At 46.0% G+C, this 19,479-nt stretch overlaps 2 protein-coding genes across 2 annotated transcripts in view; both read left to right on the plus strand.

The window, feature by feature from the left end:
• Positions 1–19,479, plus strand: part of PLXNB1 (plexin B1) — a 3,809,096-nt gene that overhangs the window by 1,479,926 nt on the left and 2,309,691 nt on the right. The gene's annotated exons all lie outside the window — the stretch shown is intronic.
• The window catches only part of LOC122807088 (plexin-B3-like), a 336,306-nt gene that overhangs the window by 125,327 nt on the left and 191,500 nt on the right, over positions 1–19,479 (plus strand). Inside the window, exon 2 of the mRNA XM_044078028.1 lies at positions 4,927–5,106. Within this exon, the coding sequence (XP_043933963.1) occupies positions 4,927–5,106 (180 nt within the window). The remainder of the gene's footprint in view (positions 1–4,926; positions 5,107–19,479) is intronic.

The following is a 19,479-nucleotide window of genomic DNA, read 5'->3' on the forward strand; positions in this document are numbered from 1 at the left end:
GCCGAGGAGCCGAGTTTGGGCCGACAACCACTGTCGGCCTAAGTCAACTTCTTGGAGCGACAACCAGAAAGCTCAGGATCTCCTTACTCTCTAGGCTCCAGAAAGGTCTCTTCTCATCTGCCTGCTGTCTGAGCGGAAGGGAACTCTCATTCAGGTGGGGTCGCCGAGGCTGTCGTCTGAGGCTTCCCAGAGTGGTGAGAACCGATCGATCAGTCGGAGCCTACCCGCCAGATCAATGCTTCACTCCCAGCATCGGTGAGTGCCCCGCTGGCGGTCCTTCGACTCTCGCTGCTTTGAGTCTCTTGAGTTGGAGCTGGATCTTGTGTCGCCGTCGTCGGAGACGTTTGCTTCCATGGTGGAATCACCGGGCGCTCCCTCGTCTCGTGAGTTTTTCGATTCCCCATCGGCCCCTTGTCCGACCCCTCTTTGTCCCTGGGGAGCTGAGTGTCGGCCCGGACGACCGTGCTCGGGCCATCACGGTCAGTGCCGAGGAGGGTGAGTTCGTCGGAGGCGGGGACTCGGAGCCATCACTGTCGGTGCGGAGGGTGTTGAGGGGCCTGGGGTCTGGGGACCGTGAGTGCTCTACTCCTCCCTCATGCAAAGTCAGGCGGGGACCCCTCCTGCTGCAGGGTAAGGCATTTCCTCCCTCAGCCCGGACCGCAGAGCCATCTCCTCCTCCCTCACCTTTGATGATTTCATCCTCCTCCGGGGTGAGAAACCCCACTCCAGAAGAGCCCCTCGGAAGGATTTCATCACAGTGAGCACCTCCTCTGGAGAGTCCTGAGAGTCATTCACTTCCACCTGGGTCTCTGAGGGGTTCCAGAGCCCCTTCGGAAAGATGTCTCGATTCCGGCACATTCACCAGAGATCCCTGAAACATCCTTCTGGAGGCCCTGAATCAACCTCTTGGCCCTCGGATCTCTGCCTATCCCCGTCTGTTGTCTCGTTGGCTTCTCTCCTGGGTGTCCCCCTGTTGTTCCCCCATGTATCCCCCCTCATGGCTCCATGGGCGGCTCCTGATTCAGTGTCCCCCTTCCAGGAGACCCTCCAAATTCATCCAAAAAGCTCCATCAGAATGCCTCATGCAAGCATTTTAGCAAAGGAAGGAATGCTATGGGTGGTGAGTAGCTGCCTCCAAGAAACAGGGAATTCTGATCCTTCAGTGTCCATCCACCCAACAGAATCTAGGAAGATCTTTAGGTGATGGGAGCGGATGTTCTCCTCCATTGTCTTTGTGATGCGTTAAAGGGAATTGAAGCCACTTTCACTGCGTCTTCAGAGGGACTTGATCAAAGAAGCGAGTGAAATGCTGAAGGACTTTCCACAGCTACAGGTTTCCAAGAAAAAATGGTACGCAGCTAGCTATATCATGGGGTATTTCAAAAAATCCATATCAGCCCCTCTCTTTTGCGCACGATGGGAGCCGAGGCAGGCTCAGGAACACTCTTTCCTTACGTAGGCCGCCGCCTGGCGACTAGTATGCAACCCTGAACCTTTTAGCGAAGAGCGGAACAGGGGGTGCCTTTACGTGGCACCCTTCTGTTTGGTGAAGCTAGAAAGAAACTGGCTTCAAGGCGCTGAGGCGTCTTTCTTGGAACTTCCCTTTCCGGAGTCTTATTTTCTCCTTTCAAGAGAGGCCCTGAAAAAGGCCAGAAGGGGAAAGAAAATTCCGTAAGATGTCTCAAGGACTTTGCATAGCGGGTTCGGCGTCGGTCAAAGGGAAGGAGGAGGAGGCAACGTGGTAGGCGTCGCCCTAGAGGCAGAGCCCCAGAAGAACAGAACGAACAAGGGTCCGAAGCGTGTCACTTTAATTCCCTTTCCGGCTATCCTTGACACAAGACAAATGGGTGCAGTCCATCAAGAATAGGGGTGATTCCAGAACAAGGGCCCCTTTGACACAAGACAAATGGAACAAGATCAGCATCCCGGAAGTGGATTTATTCCCCCATCTTTCTTAGTTTTCCTTATCAAAGAAAAAATCCAGAAGTCCAGTCAGACCCATCAAAGGCTTATAGGAGCTTCAAATTCCAAATCAAGAAAAACAAGTTGCAAAAAGAGCTCCACAGCTTTTCAACTAGAGTCAAAAAGGAACTTTGGTTCCTTCTTCAAGATCCAAGAAAAACAGGGGACTGAGACAATTTGGATCTCAGTATCTTGAACAAAAGGGTCTTTTCAACAAGTGCGAGATAGTCACGCTGCAATCCATTCTTCCCAGATTCTTGACTTTCAGGAAACTGACCAGTCATTTCAAATTAATACTATCACATAGGTCTAACAGAAAATCCAGAAGAACTCCAGATTCCTCCTGGTCAGGCTGTCAACCAGTCATCATTTTCTGCCCTTTAGTGCTGGACCTGCCCGGTGTTTACCAAATGCAATGCAGTGGTAGCTTCGTGGTCACCTGAACAAAGTTCGTTCCTGTCAAATTCCATATTCTCATATTTGGGCACTCATCGCTAGCATCTCCTTCTGATGGCCTCCTCATTACACTTTTACGTCTGTAAAAAACTGTGTATCTCAAGTAAAATTCAAGTTAAAAGTCTCGCCTTTCTGTGTTGTTACCTATTTAGGCGCCATGGAAATTTACATAAAACATGTCTTACTCTTCTTGGAACAATGAAAGGATACACTACATTTCCAAAATGGCCCAGATCACTATGATTCAACAACAAGGTTCTGTTTACCAAAGGAGCCAAAAAATGTACCATAATCATGGCTCCAACCATCATGGCCCTCGCATACCTCTCTTGATCCTTCAGTCCTTCAGTTTCTGCCAAGGAAAATACCAGGTCCACTTTGTTCCAATGTCTCACATGGTCAAGATCAACATAGCGATCAATGTGGGGGCATGTGGTGCACAGCTCCCCCCAGGGTGGATGTTAGCCAACCCCTCCGGTTTGATCCTTTTCTTCTCTGACCCTCCCTGATGGTCTGGGGGGGCATTATCAGCCTATCACAGTCCAGTTGTCCAGGAGCACATAAGCAGATAGCGACAGCACTTTGCACATAAATGTTCAGAGCTGAGAGCAGTGCTTTTAGCCCAAGAAGCCCTTCAAGACTCTCGATTGCAATCCGGATTGCAATCCAGACAGAGTGTAATTTGTTAGTGTGGTACATCAACCAACGACATACCCTGTGATACATCCACTGTAATGAGAAGCACTCAGACTGTTTTTTGAAGCGAGCGCTTCTCAGAAGATGCTTCTAGGGAGAATTTCAGGAAGTGAATCACAAGTTTGGCGGACAGTTGAGCAGAGCTATGCCGAGTCTCGCAAGAGAGATTCATCTCATCTGTAGTGAGAGAGGTTCGCAATTAGATGCTGCCTTGAGCAGCATCTTATACTCCCCAATGTATTCCTTTGCAGAGAATACTTCACACTATTCCAGCTACCAAGAGTAAGCTCATTTTTCCTCTCTGCATTTTTTTCAGGCCTTCCACTGATATCCAAGTGGGACACAGATTTGGCAAGTAATACAGAAAGCTATCGCTCAGCCTTCCACTGAGATCTCCATATCCTTAGTGGCCCATCGAAGTGTGGTTCCTCTCTTGAACCCGATTTCTTTGGTTCCACCATTCAAATCTGGACCTAGTTTCCATTCTTTTTTCCCATCAGAGAGGTCAGTCACTGTGGCTCCTCCACTTCCAACCCTCACTGCTTGGTTCCTCCACTTCCACTCTGTTAGAGGCTTCCTCAACCTCCTTTCTAAGTCTTCGACTCACGTATAGCTTCCTCCCTTTCTTTAACTCCTCCAGTAGAGATATTTAAGTGGCTTCCCCTTTTTCATTGGGGGCACCAACTGGTATCTGATTTCCTTTCACGCTTTCATCAATGGGTCCTTGATTTTCTTGCTGAAATCTTTCAATTTGTTCATCTCCATCTACTGAGAAGGTTCAATTCTGAATCCACCTTAATTTCCCAAACTCTATTTCTGAATTTACCTTGTGTTTTACAAACTCTAACCCAACTTTTTCCTCCTTCTCTCTTCCCTCAGACCTTCTAAGCATAAGCTATTCCATCCTTGGGACTTAAATCTATTCCAGACTCATGTTCTAATTTCCCCTTCTCCTTTCCTGAGCTCTGGAGTTCTTAAACTATTGATTCTTTCCTTTTTGAACCTGCAGCTTTTCTTCATCCAGCTAGAAGAAATTTCAGAACTTCTCCTTTCCTTTCCCCTAAATTCCTTACTAGGTGTTCCATAGGACAGAGTTTCCTTACAGACTCTAAAATCTTTTTGCTACCTCCCTAGGACAGAAAAATCTTTCAAAATGCAGATCCCTTGCTGTTTTTTCCGAATTATTCAAATAGGTCTGAACAAAATTACTTCCTCTTTGTTCAATAAATCTAACAATGATGATTAACTGAAAGGACCTTCTTGGGAAGAAAACTGCCTCAGCTTCCAGTCTCAATTCCACCTTATCAGAAAGGACTTCAGTCTCAAAACCCAGCTATCAGATTGCTAACCAAAACAATTACCATAGCACTGAGCTTATTCACCTAAAGCTTTCCCATTACAAGTTGATCATTCCACCAGAGCTTTTGTGCTTTCTCCTCACTTCAAGACAAGAGCTGCTATTGACACCATTTCAGCAGCTATGCTAAGCTGGGTGGCTTTGTTCTCTTATAGCTAATTTTTAAGAGCTTAGCATACAGGGAGTTGGTTCCACTGTTCTCACAGAGTTTTATGATTGTGGGTATTTTGAGGAAGCTTGCCAGACTATGCAGAACTTCAGTTAGTTGTTGATAATGGGCAGTTTATTAATGGAGGAGTACTGCGGGATAAATAAATGGTGAGGGTTTTTTCAGGTGGTGAATGTATGGAAAATCTGGCAAAGTTAAAAGTGCTTATTGATATTTTCCTGTCAAAAAAATGAATGCTTCACATTTGTTTCTTAGTTGTCATATTGAGTGCTCCTTCCTGTTTTAGGATTCAACAGTGAAATTTCCTTGTGGTGATGAGCATACTCCTAGCCCTATAGCTACCAAAGAAGCAGTTTCGGCCTCTCCTGCACTCTGTCTGCCAACTCAGCTATCTGCTGTGATAACAACTACTGAAGGAAATCACACAGTTGCATTTCTTGGAGACATCAGTGGATTTCTGTATAAGGTATGTTTCATGGAATTCATAAAATGTCTATGAACTTATCACTTTTGAGAATGCATTATTTCTATAATTTTATTCGTATGTGTATATGCATTTTACCAGAGAAACGTTATGTACGTAAGCATCCACAGGTAATCTGGGCCATCCGAATGTTCCATTTTGTTACTGTGGTTAAAGCAGTTTGTGTGTGTGTCTCAGTCAAGCATTGTATCAGACTGTAGCTTTCTTAATAGACATTGTGATTTGTGTAGGCTTGTTGAAACTAATGCAGCTCCTTTGGGCAAAGTGGATGAAGATTTCTGTATAACCCAGGTTTTAGACTAGAGACTCAATTTTTTAGATGCTGGAGAAGAGTGAGTAGACCTAAGCCTGCTTTGGCCCTCTCTGAGTGGATGGATAAAGTGTGCTTGTGGGCATGGACTGTGTGGTAGAATCTCTGATGGGGAATAGGGATCCTTCAGAGGTGCTTGTCAACATGAGGAGTTGGACCAGTTGATCGCATTATGTGGTTGTGTGACATGCATTTGCCCCTACCCCTGTAACAAATGAGCACACGTTCAGTTAGAGGTGGTTTAATGGTTGGTAGGCAGAAATGGCTGCTTCTTTCATTAATCCATTTGTTTTGGGGATATTTAATTGTTAGCAGTTGTATACTGCATCTGTACTAAGTCTCACAGAGCAGTTTCATGAGGGGTTAACTGGTAACTCATATCTTGGCTTGCAGTGCAAGCCCAAGGTGAAACTGCGAAAAACCATAACTTGTATCGAAACACTTTGGCAGAAGAAAACAAACCACTTCATTTAATTTCATGATCTAGTGTAAGTTGGACTGTCAAAAGATTTGTTTTACCTTTTAAATTTTTTTCATCCCATCGTATCTTTCTGCTTACCTTTAAAAACGTTGCCAATTAAGCAGTATTTCGTAGAAAAGTGGTAATTTGTATTAGCTGTTCTTAACAGTGTACTGGTTAATGTTGCTGCTGTACAATGACTGTTCTCTGGTTTGGGTTCTTTTTTGTGCAGTCTGTTGTCCTTCCTGTGTCTGCATGGTTTTCCCCAAGTGGTCTTTTAATCCGACATCCCACAGATGCAAAAGATGAGTTGGTGGCACTTAGCCTTTGGATGAGTGTAATTGCTTTTGCACAATATATAAGTGATGCACATTTTCTGAGAGTTTGATTGCATTTGTACTGCCAATAAGTGATGGGCATCCTGTCCATGTTTAGTTGTCCCCATTACGCTTTAATGTGCTGTTAGGATTCTGCGAATGCTGTACACAGAGCTGCTGCTATTGGGTCAGTCTATAAAAGATTACTTGGTTTTACTTTTCAAACTCTCCAAAGATGTTGGCCTGTCTGCTGCTGAGGCGCTACAAAATTTTGATGAGAAGGGAAATTGATTCAAGGTAATGCAGGACCCTATTTTTCAAAAAAAAAAAAAAAAAAAACCTGTTTAGCATAATGGTTAAGGTGTTCGCTTCAGAGACACAAGGTTTGATTCTCACCTGTGAAAGGGAAATTGGCTATGCTTAATATGGCCCACAATGGCAGTTAGCCTAGTACATGCCCATGAACATATAAATTGGGGTGGGTTTGGCATAATGGTTAACGTCTTCACCTCATAGATACAAGGTACAGGGTCTGATTCTGACTTTGAATTATTAACTAGGCTTAAAATGGCCATTCAAGGGATTTTAACGTAGGATTTAGGGTTTATGTATGAAGGTAAGCAGTAAGGTGTGCACGATTTTAAAAGAAAAGTAGAAGTCTCCCAGAACCAAGGATAGTCTGTCATTCTGACTTCTTGCCTTTACAGGCTCCCCCTCCCACTGGGAGCAGTCTGTACTTCAGTCTAGATCTGCATATTCCCCAGTGGCATCCGATTATTTCAAGCAAATAGGTTTGAGTCATCCAACAGGGGTATAGAAGACAGTGGGAGTCTTCCTTCCTTTTCATGGGCATCCTCCTCGGCATGTGAACCAGTTGTTCCTGTTTACTCTAGTTTTTGGATCACATGTCTCAGGGTGGGTGTCCCAGAATTAGTACCTGCCGATCAGATGGGCAAATATTTTTGAGGATCTTTCTAGTGCCAAAGAAGAGGAGCTTTGAGACCAGTTCTGGATCTCTTCATCGATTTTTATAAAAGCAAGGTCCCAAAGGTCAAAATGCATGACATCTCTTTCTCAGTAATTGCTTACTTAAGACTGCAAAGAGTAGACATTTTTCATATTTGGATGATCCCTATTATTTTGCAGACCCCCCCCCCCCAACAATTGTTTAGACTCTGAAATGTGTCAGACACTTTAGTCTGGGGTTTTTCTCATCCACTCTCACAGAATAGTTTTTCGGTATAGTTAAGACCACTTGGAGTGCTACAGCACTCAGGCTTGACCGGAAATGAAATATCAAGCTTATAAACACAGGTACGTACTTAACAGTGATCAGGATTGGATTTGGATGGAAGATCATGCCTCTAACACTTTGTGCCTGGGGCAGTTGCCCCCTGTGCTCCACCCTAGCTATGCTACTGGTCACAACAGACACCTTAGACTTTACTCGGGGGGACTGTAATAAAGGTGGTGAAAGTGCAAGCTCAGCATGGCAAGCATGACAAACAAAAGCACATAAATGTCAGATTATTTAAGACCTTTAAATCATTACTGCCATCATCTGTGGTCTCCAGCATCTCTACCACTGAACACAGGCAACACCACAGTGATGAAGTACATAAGCAAATGGTGGGCTGCCAGATCTTGCCATGGTAGTCTTGGAGGTAACAACTCTGCTCAGTTTGACTTTACAGGCTTCATACATTCCTTCAAAGTAAAAGATTATAGAGACAAGCTGAGCAGAACCAAGATAGATCCTCACAAATAGATACTGTACCCAGAGAGCGGTCTCCTAGGAACTGATCTAGCTGTGGGGAACACCTGAAATGGATCCACTTGCCTTCTTTCAAATGGAAAGTTGCAGAAGTTCTACTCCAAGATTCCTTGCAAACAAGCCTGGAAGACGGATGCCTTCTCATTCCCATGGACAAGAATATTCCTCAGTGCTTTTTCACCCTTTGCATTGATGTCTAGGGTTCTTTAAGACATCCAGAAGGACTCCACTGTTGCCTGGGCCAAAAGGGCGTCACCACCACTATCTTTGTGGAGTCCTTAAGTACCCCAGCCTGAAGACAATGTTACTGCCTGGGTGATATGAGTTTTAATACCCTTTAGACACTTTAGTGTCTGTTGCATGTCCTCTGGATAAAGGAGGCTAATAAAAAGTTGTACATGTATAAGTGGGAAAGATTTTTTAGCTGGTTGTTGTACAAAGACCCCAGAACCCCTTTAAGCCATGGTTGCTTTTGTTTTTTAAATGTTTGTGAGTGCTGTCATCCTCTGGTCTTAATCTCTTAAGATGCTTAATCTTGCTAAGATTCCTGTTTAATCCTTTTCTGCTTGTTGGACCTTATTACCTGTCTTTTAGTGAAAGGGGTTTTATGTATTTGAAGAGAAAACAGGTGGCTGCTCCTTGGGATTTTAACTTTCTGCTTGAAAAGCTAATGCTTTCCTTTTCAACCAGTTTATCAGGCTGACTTGATGTTCCTAACTTTGAAAACTGTTGCACATTATTCTGACTTCTACAAGAAGGGGATCCAAGTTGCAATACCTAATTTTCCACAAGGTTAGGGTATGCCCTTCCTTGGATCACTGCTGTAGAATTCCAAACTGTTGAGTTATCTCACCAGATAACCTGGATATCTTGTCTGGGGTACCAAAGCCAAAAACCTTCCATAGAGCTATGTATCCAATATGTGACCTAAGCCCACAAATGTAAGGGTACATAAGCTGACACGTGATCATGAAAACCTCAGACCATCTTGCCACCAGTCCAGCTGCAGTTCTCGCACCAGTCTGTCTTTCCTACTTATGGTCTTTTGGTATCGTGTGCCTTCCCTGGTTCAGATCAGTGCCCTGGTGGGGACCCCTCATTGATTTTTCTCGGATCTGTATGAGCTAATGCTGTTAGTGGTCATTTAGGAGAGGAAAGTGTGATTTGTGTTAGGCAGATTTCTTGTAAGGATCTTCCATTCCCAGTATCCCTCTTGCCTAGGTGTTTGAGGAGGCTTCAAGGCTATCAAAGCAATGAACAAAGAATCTCTGTGCCTGCTTCTCCCTGGCCTTCCACTCCACTTGAGACCTTGGGAATTAGATTCCTTGAATGAGGACCTGGACTCTGGAAGAATCTTTGGCTTACTCTTCCCAAATCCCTTCCCTCTTGGGACTATGTTTCAGAGGAAGAGTACTCCATAAGTCCGGATTCCCTCCTGGGGGAACTCTCCTTTGGTGATACCATTGCTCGTATGATGGATTATTTTAAGTGGGATTGTTCTCAAGTCTCTGAGACTCAGAAAAGATATTATGAGCTCCTACAGATGGAGTCGTCTTGGCCATCTGCTGTTCCCCCTGTTCTGGCTGCCCTTCTAGATACTTTTTCAGCAGCATCCTTAACCCCTGACTCTCTGCTTCCTCCACCTAAGAAGACAGATAGATTCTATAAAGTGCCTGAGGAGTGCAAATTTCTTTATAAATTCCTGGTAGGATCCATCTCCTCTGACAAACCATCCAACCTATTGTTGTCTAGCAAGCTGCTGTCTTCTGATAAGGACAAGCTGGAGTGTGGAAGGGCTGGGCAAAAAAGTTTACACTATGCTGCTTTATTTTTTCAGGCCATCGTCTACCAGACTCTCATATTACCAGGTATGTTTTGGACCTCTTTTTTCACAGGTTTCTAAGGTGGTTTCTGACTATACTGACTCGTGACGTAAAGGCTACGGCCCTTTCCTTGCTGGGTTGTATCTCTCAAGTTGCCTGCCACTCAGTCAAATGCAGCTTATGCCTCTTCAGGGGTGCCGCCTTTGGTTCAGTTATGAGGCATTATTCTTGGCTTTGTCTTCAGGCTGTGCCTTATGACATTAAGGCCAAACTTTTGAATGCTCCTGTGGATAATGAAAATCTTTTTGAATCTTCAGCTGAACTTTTCAAGTCTCTTCAGGGCAAGGGTAAAGTTTTGCAGGCCTTGAAATGTACTTTTTGTTCTCCTGTTCCCAAATTTCATAAGAATTATTCCTCAAAGTCTTTTTGTTAGTAGGCAATCTTTCCCTCCTAAGGGCTAGAAGGGTTCTGGATGTATACCTCCAGCTAAGTCTACTCCGTTTCCTGCCTCCCAGAAACATGCTTTCTATGACCAGCCTAGTTCTATTTGACAGTTTTTCCTCCTGCAACCAGGTTCCCTTTACTCTCCATCTGTCCCTGTCTCTCCCAAATTAGCTACAGATCACTTCAGACTCTTGGGTTCTGTCCATTGTCCATCGGAGATATTTCATGGTTTGGAAGTTCCATCCTCCCTTTTCCAGCATTCCTCACCCTCCTTCAGAACAATTCTCTCATTTCTCAGAGGGTTCTTCATTTTCATTTTGCTCAGGGCACTGTTCTCAACCCATACCCCCTGCCCAGGTAGGGAAGGGATTTTACTCTAGAATGTTTCTGGTCCCAAGAAAGGAATGCAGTTGGAGGCCAATTCTGGATCTTTTCAGGCTAAACACCTTTCACAAGATTTCTTCCTTTCAGAGGTTATCTCTGCATACAGCGTTTTCCTTCTCTTTCCCCAGGCCTTTCTGGTATTTCCATATCTCAGGGATGCATAACTTCACAATCACAGACTTCCTTTCATCAAGAAATGTTTACGTTTTTCTGTCTCTTCTTGCATTTTCAGTTCCCTGCTTTACCCTTTGGAATCCCTACTGCCCCAAGGGTGTTCACCAAATGCCTTGCTCCTGTTAGTGGTTTTTGCAGGATGTGAGAAATTCAGATTTTCCCTTATCAAGATGATCTTCTTATTTAAGCTCCTTCCCCCAACACGCTGCTTTAGGATCTCAGGTTTATTACTTTCCTGTTGCAGTGTCTGAGGTTCACCATGAACTTTCAGAAATCATTTTTTATGCCTTTTCAGGATCATATTTTCCTTGGGTTGTAGACTTCAGACGGTTCCCATGATGGCATTTCTGCCTGCCCCAAAGCAGTGTCAATTGCCTTTTTCAAATCCCTTCTCCCTCTGGTGTCTGTCAGTCAGAGAATTTCAGGGTTCTTGGGTTCATGGCTTCCACTATTCCCATGCACCCTCTTGCCAGGCTCCATGTGAGGAAACTTCAGTGGTACCTAAAGTCAGTGTGACTTCAGCATTGCCACCCTCTGGACTTATGGTAACTTTTCCCTATCTTTAAGTGCGAGCCTCAGTGGTGAATTCATAAACCTTCACTCAACCCAGGGCTTCCTTTTCAAGCCACAGTTTCAACTCGAATTCTTTACATATGCTTCAGACAGAGGGTGTGGTGCCTTCTGTGATCTCCTCAGGGTTCAGGATCCCTGGCCTCCTCATAAGAGGTTAGACCACATCAGTATAAAGGAGATGGGGGCTGTGCTTTTAGCTTTTCAGGCTTTTCCTTATCTTTCATCCCAGGTCCCTCAAAGTTTTCATAAATAATACAACAGTAATGCATGCCAACAAGCAAGGGGGCACAAGATTCTATCTTTTTGCAGACGTGGCTCTTCAGGTCAAGGATCTAGCTAGCTAGCATCAAGTAACTCTTCAGTTAGTTTACATTCCCTCTGAACACAGTCTAGTGGCAGTCTCCTTGAGCCGGTCCAGCGCACAAGCTTGCAAATAGATGCCTCACAGATGTGTGCGGTATTCCTCCGGTAGATATTTTTGCCTGCACTCTGAACAGAAAACTGAATCTGTTCTTTTCCAGAGTCCCATGTCTTCTGGCTTGGAAAGTGGACACCCTGCCTTTCCCTTCAAAGGAGATGTTTCTGTATGCCTTCCGTTCCTTTTCTCTGTTACCACGAGTCTTGCACAAGATCAGACTAGAGTCTGGAAATCTTGCTAGTAGCTCCCTTTTGAACAAGACAGCACTGGTTTTCCCTTTCTCACTTGGGCAGGGGCGATCACAAGTCACCTCACCAGGCGGATCTTGTCACACAAGACAAAGGATCTCTTATCCATCCTGACTTGACCAGTCTTCAACTGACACTGTTGGTGGTGGTATGGTTTTGATCCCTTTCAAACAATTTTTTTCTTAGGATGTGCTTCAAATTCTGCAGGAGGACAGAAAAGCATTCATGTCTAAATGGAAACATTTTTGTGTCTGGTGCCTCTCTTGCCAGCAGGATCCCCCTATCTGTAGTGGTTCCTCTGGTAATGTCATATTTGTGTGATCTGCTCCATGTGGGGTTGGCATATTCTTCAGTTAAAGCTCACCTGTCAGCAATTTCTGCTAGTCTGCCCTTGACGGCTCCTAGCTTCTAGATTTGAGGTAAAACAATTCCTTCATATCATGTCTCCCAAGAGGCCTATTCCACCTTCCTGGGACCTCAGTATTGTACTTGAAAAATTGATTCAGGCTCCTTTTGAGCCTGCTTCTTCAGCTTCCTTACAACATTGTACTTGGAAGACTGTTCTTTTGGCTTTCACTTCAGCCAGGAGAGTGTTTGAACTTCAGGCTATCTTTCCACAGAGACAGGGTTGTCTCTTTCTACTAATCCTTTTATACCCAAGGTGGTCAATGAGTTGTCCCGTAGTCAGTGTATTCATCATATTCCTTTTTTCTTTCTCTGCAGTCTGCCAATGATCTGAGCAGCCTTTTGTTTCCTTGCATCCCAGGACTTAGAGTTTGGCAGTTTCTAAGCAGACCATCTCCTCCTGGATTTTTAAGGCCATTTCTTTTTCTTATACTTTTCATGGAAAATGAATTCCCTCATTGGTAAAGGCATATTGTACTAGGGCAGTAGCCTCCTCCTGGTGCTTTTTTCAAGGGTCTGGATACGAATTCCATCCTTGAAGCTGCTACTTGTTCCTCTCTTCATACTTTCATTAAGCATTACAAGTTGGCTTTTATTGCCAGGGCTAGCCTGCATGGGTTTTTAGAGGTTCATAGGTTGGTACTAGGCTATCGGCCCTAGGGCCTATACAAGCCTAGCCGTAACAATTCCCTGGATATTTCTTCCATCAATATTTACTTCTCTGGACCCCTGTGTAGCAGGGTGACTGACATGAACCCTGGGGTGAATTTCCTATCTCCCATCCAATTATCAAGGTTCCTTTTGAAGAGGGCCAATGAGGCGCTCTGCTTGACATGTATGGGCAGTCTATTCCAGAGTATGGGGAGTCTCTGGGTCAAGAACCTATCCCTCCAGCATGTTTTGTTCATTGTGGTGACAAGGTTTGGATCCCTGGAGCATGTGGCTCTGAGGGATTGGGATTTCTTTAAGTGAAGCATGCCCAAGAGCTCATTGTTTGACATGGCCTTGTATGTTAAGCAGAGATTGCCTTTGAGTAGACGATATGCCACAGAGTAGAGCTGGAGTTTTTTTTAGACGGTCAGCATATGGCATCTGCTTTAGGCCTGTGATTCTTTTAGTGAGGTATTTCTGTGGCCTTTCCAGCTGTTGCAGATGTCTTGTGAGGTACATAACCAAACGGGGCATTATACTCTATAATGGGTCTAATGAGGGATGAGTACAGTAGGGCAATGGCCTCCTTTTTTCTGGATGGAAAGCCCTTCGTGATGAGGTGTGCCACATAGAAGGATTTCCTGACTGTTGTGGCGATGTGGTTATCGAACGTGAGACCACTGTCCACCTGTGTCCCCAAGTCTCATCACACTTTCGATGTTTAGTGTACTGCCAACTATGTGGTAATTCATGGGTACATGTTTTTTTTCCAAAGGGGATAACTATACATTTCTTGGCATTAAGCTTGAGCACATGGCTCTGGCACCAGGCATCTGTTTCTGTAAGGCCCTTTGTAGAATATCCACATCATTTGGGGATTCAATAATGGCTCCCAGTTTGCAGTCATCTGCGAACTTCGTTAGCCAGAGTCTCTTAGTGTTGGCCTGTACTTGAGAAGTAGATGCCAAACAAAAGTGGTCCCAGGACTGAACCCTGAGCTACTCAACTTGTCTGGAGCTGGATTTGGAATCTGCTTCTTTCACAGTCTGGGTTCTGTCAGTAAGCCAGTTGGCAACCCATCGAGTGACATAGGGATTTATGCCCAGCTTAGTAAGTTTATCTATGATTCCAGAGTGGGGGATGGTGTTGAAGGCCTTGGCGAGGTCCAGATAGGTGTGTGGACCGCCTTACCCTCGTCCACAGCTCTGGAGACTGATTTGAAGAAGTCAGTCAGATTCAGGAGACAAGATCGGCTCTTCACAAACCCATACTGGGTGGGGTCCAGTGTTTGAAGGTTGCCAGTGTCTTTGTTTATAAGTTCCATGATAATGCGTTCCATGCCCTTGCAGATCAGGCTGGTCAGACTGATAGGATGGTAGTTCCCAGGATCCAAGGTGGATCCCCCCTTGTGGAGTGGGATAACTGTAGCTGTGCGCCACTCAGTGGGCACGAAGCCTGAGGTGAGGCGATGATTAAACATGATACTTAGGTGAGGTGCCAGTTCATTTTGTAGCTCATGTAGTACACAGCCTGGGATGTCATCTAGTCCCATGGATACTGTATTCTTAGCTTTGGAGAGTGTGGTTTCTACCTGTGTGGCCGTGATTACCGGAATTTGGCAATCTTTTGGTGTTGAGATGGGCCCTTTAGGGGGTGAGAGGTGGGTGAAGTTGGCACTAAATCGATCTGCCAGGATATTGGCAATATCCTTGGGATCAGTATATTTAATGCCATTCTGTTGTAGCTCAGAGCAGATCTGAGCAATTGCCATTTAGATTCTTGACATAACTATAGAATGCCTTGTGGTTGTCTTTGGAATCTTTGGCAATTTTATTTTCGTAACTAGCTTTTGAGGATTTTATGAAGGATCTCAGCTTCTTACTGAGGCTGGTGAGGGAGTTTTTTGTATCCTGGGATATTCCTCTTTTCTGCAACAGTTTTTTCCTTCTGTTGTATAGTTTGTTTATAGCAGGGGACCACCAGATTGTTTTCCTTTCTTTGTAGAAGAGCATCTTGGTTCTATTTGGAATGGCACGATTCATGCACGAGTGGATGTGCTCGTACAGTGCCTTAGTGTAGGATTCTGCAGTCGAACTTTCAGATCCCGTTTGCATGGGTGTCGTGAAGTTGGTCACTTCTGACTTCAGTACCATGAAGTTGGCTTTGGAGAAGTTTTTTAAGGAGTTTCCTTACTGGGGGTGGGGGGTGGGATGTGGATGTCAAGGGTGATTTGCTTATGGTCAGACCTGACCAATGACGGGGTGACCACTGGTGTGGAGCATTTATCTCCCATGTTGGTAATGATCAGGTCTACGATATTGGAGCCCCTGGTGGGACAATGGATTAGTTGATCCAGGGCGTTGGAATTTATGAACTCCAAAAACTGTTGGGAAAAGGAGTTGGTACCAGAGTAGTTTTCCCAGTTAATGACAGGGTAGTTGAAATCACCCAGTATTAGGGTGTTTGGTTGTATCTTAAGAGGCATCTTCTATGCCTTCTTTCTCCTCCCAGGCGTCCTCTTGAGCTGTTCTACTCTACCTTAGGTGTAGAATATTGCAACAGAGATATGGAAGGGCATAGGTACAGTTGTGTAAAACCTTGCCACATCCGTAGATGTCTTTCTCTTCACTATTGCAGTTTTTGCTTCCTCATTCGTATCTCATGTGTTCTACCTCTAGCCTTGTCCTTTTCCTGCCCTAAGGGCTCTTCTTTTTTCTCCTTCTGGATACATGTGTTATACTTGTTCCTATGGGCATTTTGTTCCTTTTGAGGCATTTTCAGTTCTGTGTGTGTCCATACATAACCTTTATGCCCTATACCTTTCCTGTGGCACATACATGTGACGTACAATGCCTGTGAGAAATAAAGGCTTTGGTATACTAGCTGGACTTTGGACTGTCCTTGCAGGACTTCCCTTGGGTAAGTAATACTGCCAACAGTGAAGAGAATGACAACTTTTATGGTAAGATTTTCCACAACTGTACTTTGTCATGCAATATTCTGTATGCCCTACTAATTATTCATTTAAAGTAGCTTCTGTTCTAGACTCAACTTAAAACTGTACTGTTACTGATATTTCACTTAAGGATCCCCTTATTCCTTTTTCTTTGCCTGTAGTGTGATTGCCTTCCCCATCGTGGATTGATATCTCCAGCCTCCATTCAATATATATTCTTGGCTTCTTTTTATTCTGTTACTTTTTCCTGTCTAAGTATTTGCTCTGGAAACCTTGGTTCCTTTTCCAGCTTTCTCCAGTAAATTCCAGCCCCCTCTTGCCTATTCTCTGTACCGCTAATTGTAGTCTTCACCATTGGCAGAATCTCCTTTCTCCATTCCCATGCTGGCTTAGTTCTTGAATACTTTGTTACTTATGGATACTGTATTCTGTATGGTTGTAGCTCTCTTTAAGGATCTGCTTCCAAAATCCCAGTTTTCATCCCTTTCCACTTTGTAGCTCTGAAGTTGTCTTCATTTGGTCTTCACCCTATGGACACATGGATCCAGCACAGGTCCGAGTCAGCTGCCTTTCTCCAGCATCTGATCTGAGCTCCAAGCTCCTCCCATACTCATGATCCCCCCTGTCTCTTCCTCCCCTCAAATCCCATTTGCCTCACTGCTGTAAGCATCGTGATCTGTTGGCTCTGAGTTTTTTGAGCAAGTGTGTTTTTTTGTCTGTTCTAGTTCTTTCCGTCTAGAAATTCTCTTTTCTAGCTTTCTCCCCTCCGTTTTTGCGTCTGTTAAATAAATAAAGATCCCCATCTGAAGTAGTTAACTTCATTTGTGCATCAGCCTATGGGTATCGGATCCGAGCCGGCAGCTTCAAACAGCTAAGATCTGAGCTCCAAGCTCCTCCCCTTTACCCATAACCCCCTACAATCCCTTCCTGACCTCAGATCTCGTTTGCCGCAGTTCTCAACAGCAGCTTTGAACAAGCTTCCAGGCATAGCGTAGGAGTTTTGTGAGGAAAATCTCTCTTTTTTGCATTTTTTCTTTTAAAAAAAAAATTGTTGTGCGAGTGTTCTCTCCTAGTTAGGTTAGCGTACCTCTGTTTTGTTAGTTTTAGTGTATTCCCTCCATGTGTGTGTGTGTGTGTGTGTGTGTGTGTGTCTGTGTTAACGTGTGTCCGTTTTTGGGGCCTAGCGTGTGGGTTCAGTATGTTTGAGGCACCCAAATCTTTCTTTTCTAAATGTACCGAGTGTGGCCATAAGCTGTCCCCAGCGGATGGCCACACTCGGTGCGTTATTTGCCTTGGGGTTGCAAGCATCACAAGAGGCGGGCTGAGACCTCTTCCTCTGCACCGCCATCAAAGTGAGCTTCTCCGCCTATGGCCTCCGGATCTTTTCCTTCCCGGCTCCGATCTCCCCATTTCTCGCCAGAGGAGGAGGAGACCCGGTCGCCTTCGAGGTCATCGAGGCGGCATTCCCGGCCTGCCTCGGTGGCCTCGTCGAGGTCTACCTGTAGCATCTCCGATGCAGACTTGGACCAGATGATGCGTAGGTTCCTCCAGGCCCAGAAGCAGATGGGAGTGCTCCTGCCCCCCCCCCCCACACTGGGGGGGAGCTCGACCCCCTTTTTCACCCCGATCGCTCCTTCTCCGACCCACTATCTGGGCTCAGAGCCGGGTAGCATTGGAGCCGGGGGAGCATAGACACCGATAATGTCCGGTACTTCGGCTCCGATGACACCCTCGAGTCTATCGGGTCCCTTTTCTTCGGATCCGAGCTCTCTGAGCCGAGAGCTGAGCTTCGGATACGGAGGTGTCAGTATGACTTCAGCTCCATCGCAGTCTGAGCATGCTGTCCCTACAGATTCGATCGCCTCGGTGCCGGCCCCGATCCACACATCGGATCCGAGGGAGGGTCTGCTCTCAGATCCGATGGGGAGCAGCTCTCCTTCGGCATTTGATGTTGTGGAGAGGGTATTGTCGAGGGACTCCAGGCCACTGGCTTTGGCTACGGCTCCACCGTGCACTCCTTCTCAGACGGGTCTACCTTCCATCACCCGGTCCCAGGGACAGCCTGCGCAAACGTCCCAGATTGTTCCCTTGCAGGAACAGGATGTAGTTGGTGAGGCCTCCTTGGACAGCCCCCGAGGAGGGTCCTCACAAACGCAAGTGCAAAAGGAGGCACTTGGACTCACCCGAGTCCTTGACAGAGGACACAGACTTGGAGGAAGGGGAAGGTTCCCCAAGGTCACCCCCCCCCCAAAGACGTCTCCTTCGGAGACATCATGGAGATGCTTCAGATAAGAGGGGGTAGTCAGCCCCAAAACCTTCCTCTGACGAGAATGTGTTTCTGGAGGCGTTTGACGCAGGCCCATCTACCTCTTGTGTGTCCCCTCCCGCCGACCCCCTGGTAGACCCGATTACTACCAGGGTGTGGAAGGAACCGGACACTGTGGAGCCCATTCCAAAGATGCCTGACAAAATCCTCAGCCCCCTTTCTGAGAAGTCATGTTGGAGCAAGGGAGCCTTGGTAGATGCCATGTTGGTGGCGGCCGCCACCAAAAGGGAACTGGCCCAGGAGAGTTCCTCGGTCCATCCTCCAGACAAGGAGTCTCAGACGATGGACCGTCTGGGGAAGTGGGTGTTCGCTTCAGCCACCTTCTCTGTGAGCTCACTGAATTATATGGAACACGTGATATGACTCCAGCGGGATCTCATTAAAAAATACGCTGGGTCACCCCCAGAGTCCATGTCGGCGGAGGATAAGAAAGTGTTCTCAACCCGAATGGCCACACTCAAATCTATCTCTAATACCTCTATGCGGTTACTATCCCATGCCACGGAAGGAGCCGCTAGAGCCAGCGGAGCGGGTGTCGTCCTACGGTGACATGCGTGGCTCCGTCACTGATTTCGTGGAACCCTTCAAGGCGTCATTCGCAAATGCCCCGTTTGGTTTTGCCCTTTTTGGCAAGACCGTACGTGACACATTGGTCTAGAGCGAGAAAGACGGGAAGACGTTGTCTGCCGTCAGAGTCCACTTCTCTGCTCCCCAGAGGTCCTTCTCGAGGAACCAAAAAGGACAGAAGATGATGTGGTTCCGGAAGCCTCAACAATCCCATTTCTCTCTGGACCCCTCATCCTTCAGAGGCAGAGGAGGACAGAGTGGGTGCCGCCCTAGAGGCAGAGGGGGTCCAAAGAACTTCAGGTCCAGAGAACCTTTCTCTGATTTGCCCATGCAGCAACCCTGAAGGGTTACCCGACTGCTCCACTCTGGAGGCAGTCGGGGGGGCATTTCTCGAGGCACCTAGCAGCTTGGGAGTCCATTACAACAGATCGCTGGGTGCTTCAGATCATATCCAGAGGCCACAAGATCCCTTTTCTCAATCCCCCTCCCCGATGTCCCACCCAATCCAAGGGAGGCTGCAGCCGA

The sequence above is a fragment of the Protopterus annectens genome, chromosome 7.part0 (genome assembly GCF_019279795.1).
Source record: "Protopterus annectens isolate FY-2018-M chromosome 7.part0, PAN1.0, whole genome shotgun sequence".
Lineage (NCBI taxonomy): Eukaryota > Metazoa > Chordata > Ceratodontiformes > Protopteridae > Protopterus > Protopterus annectens.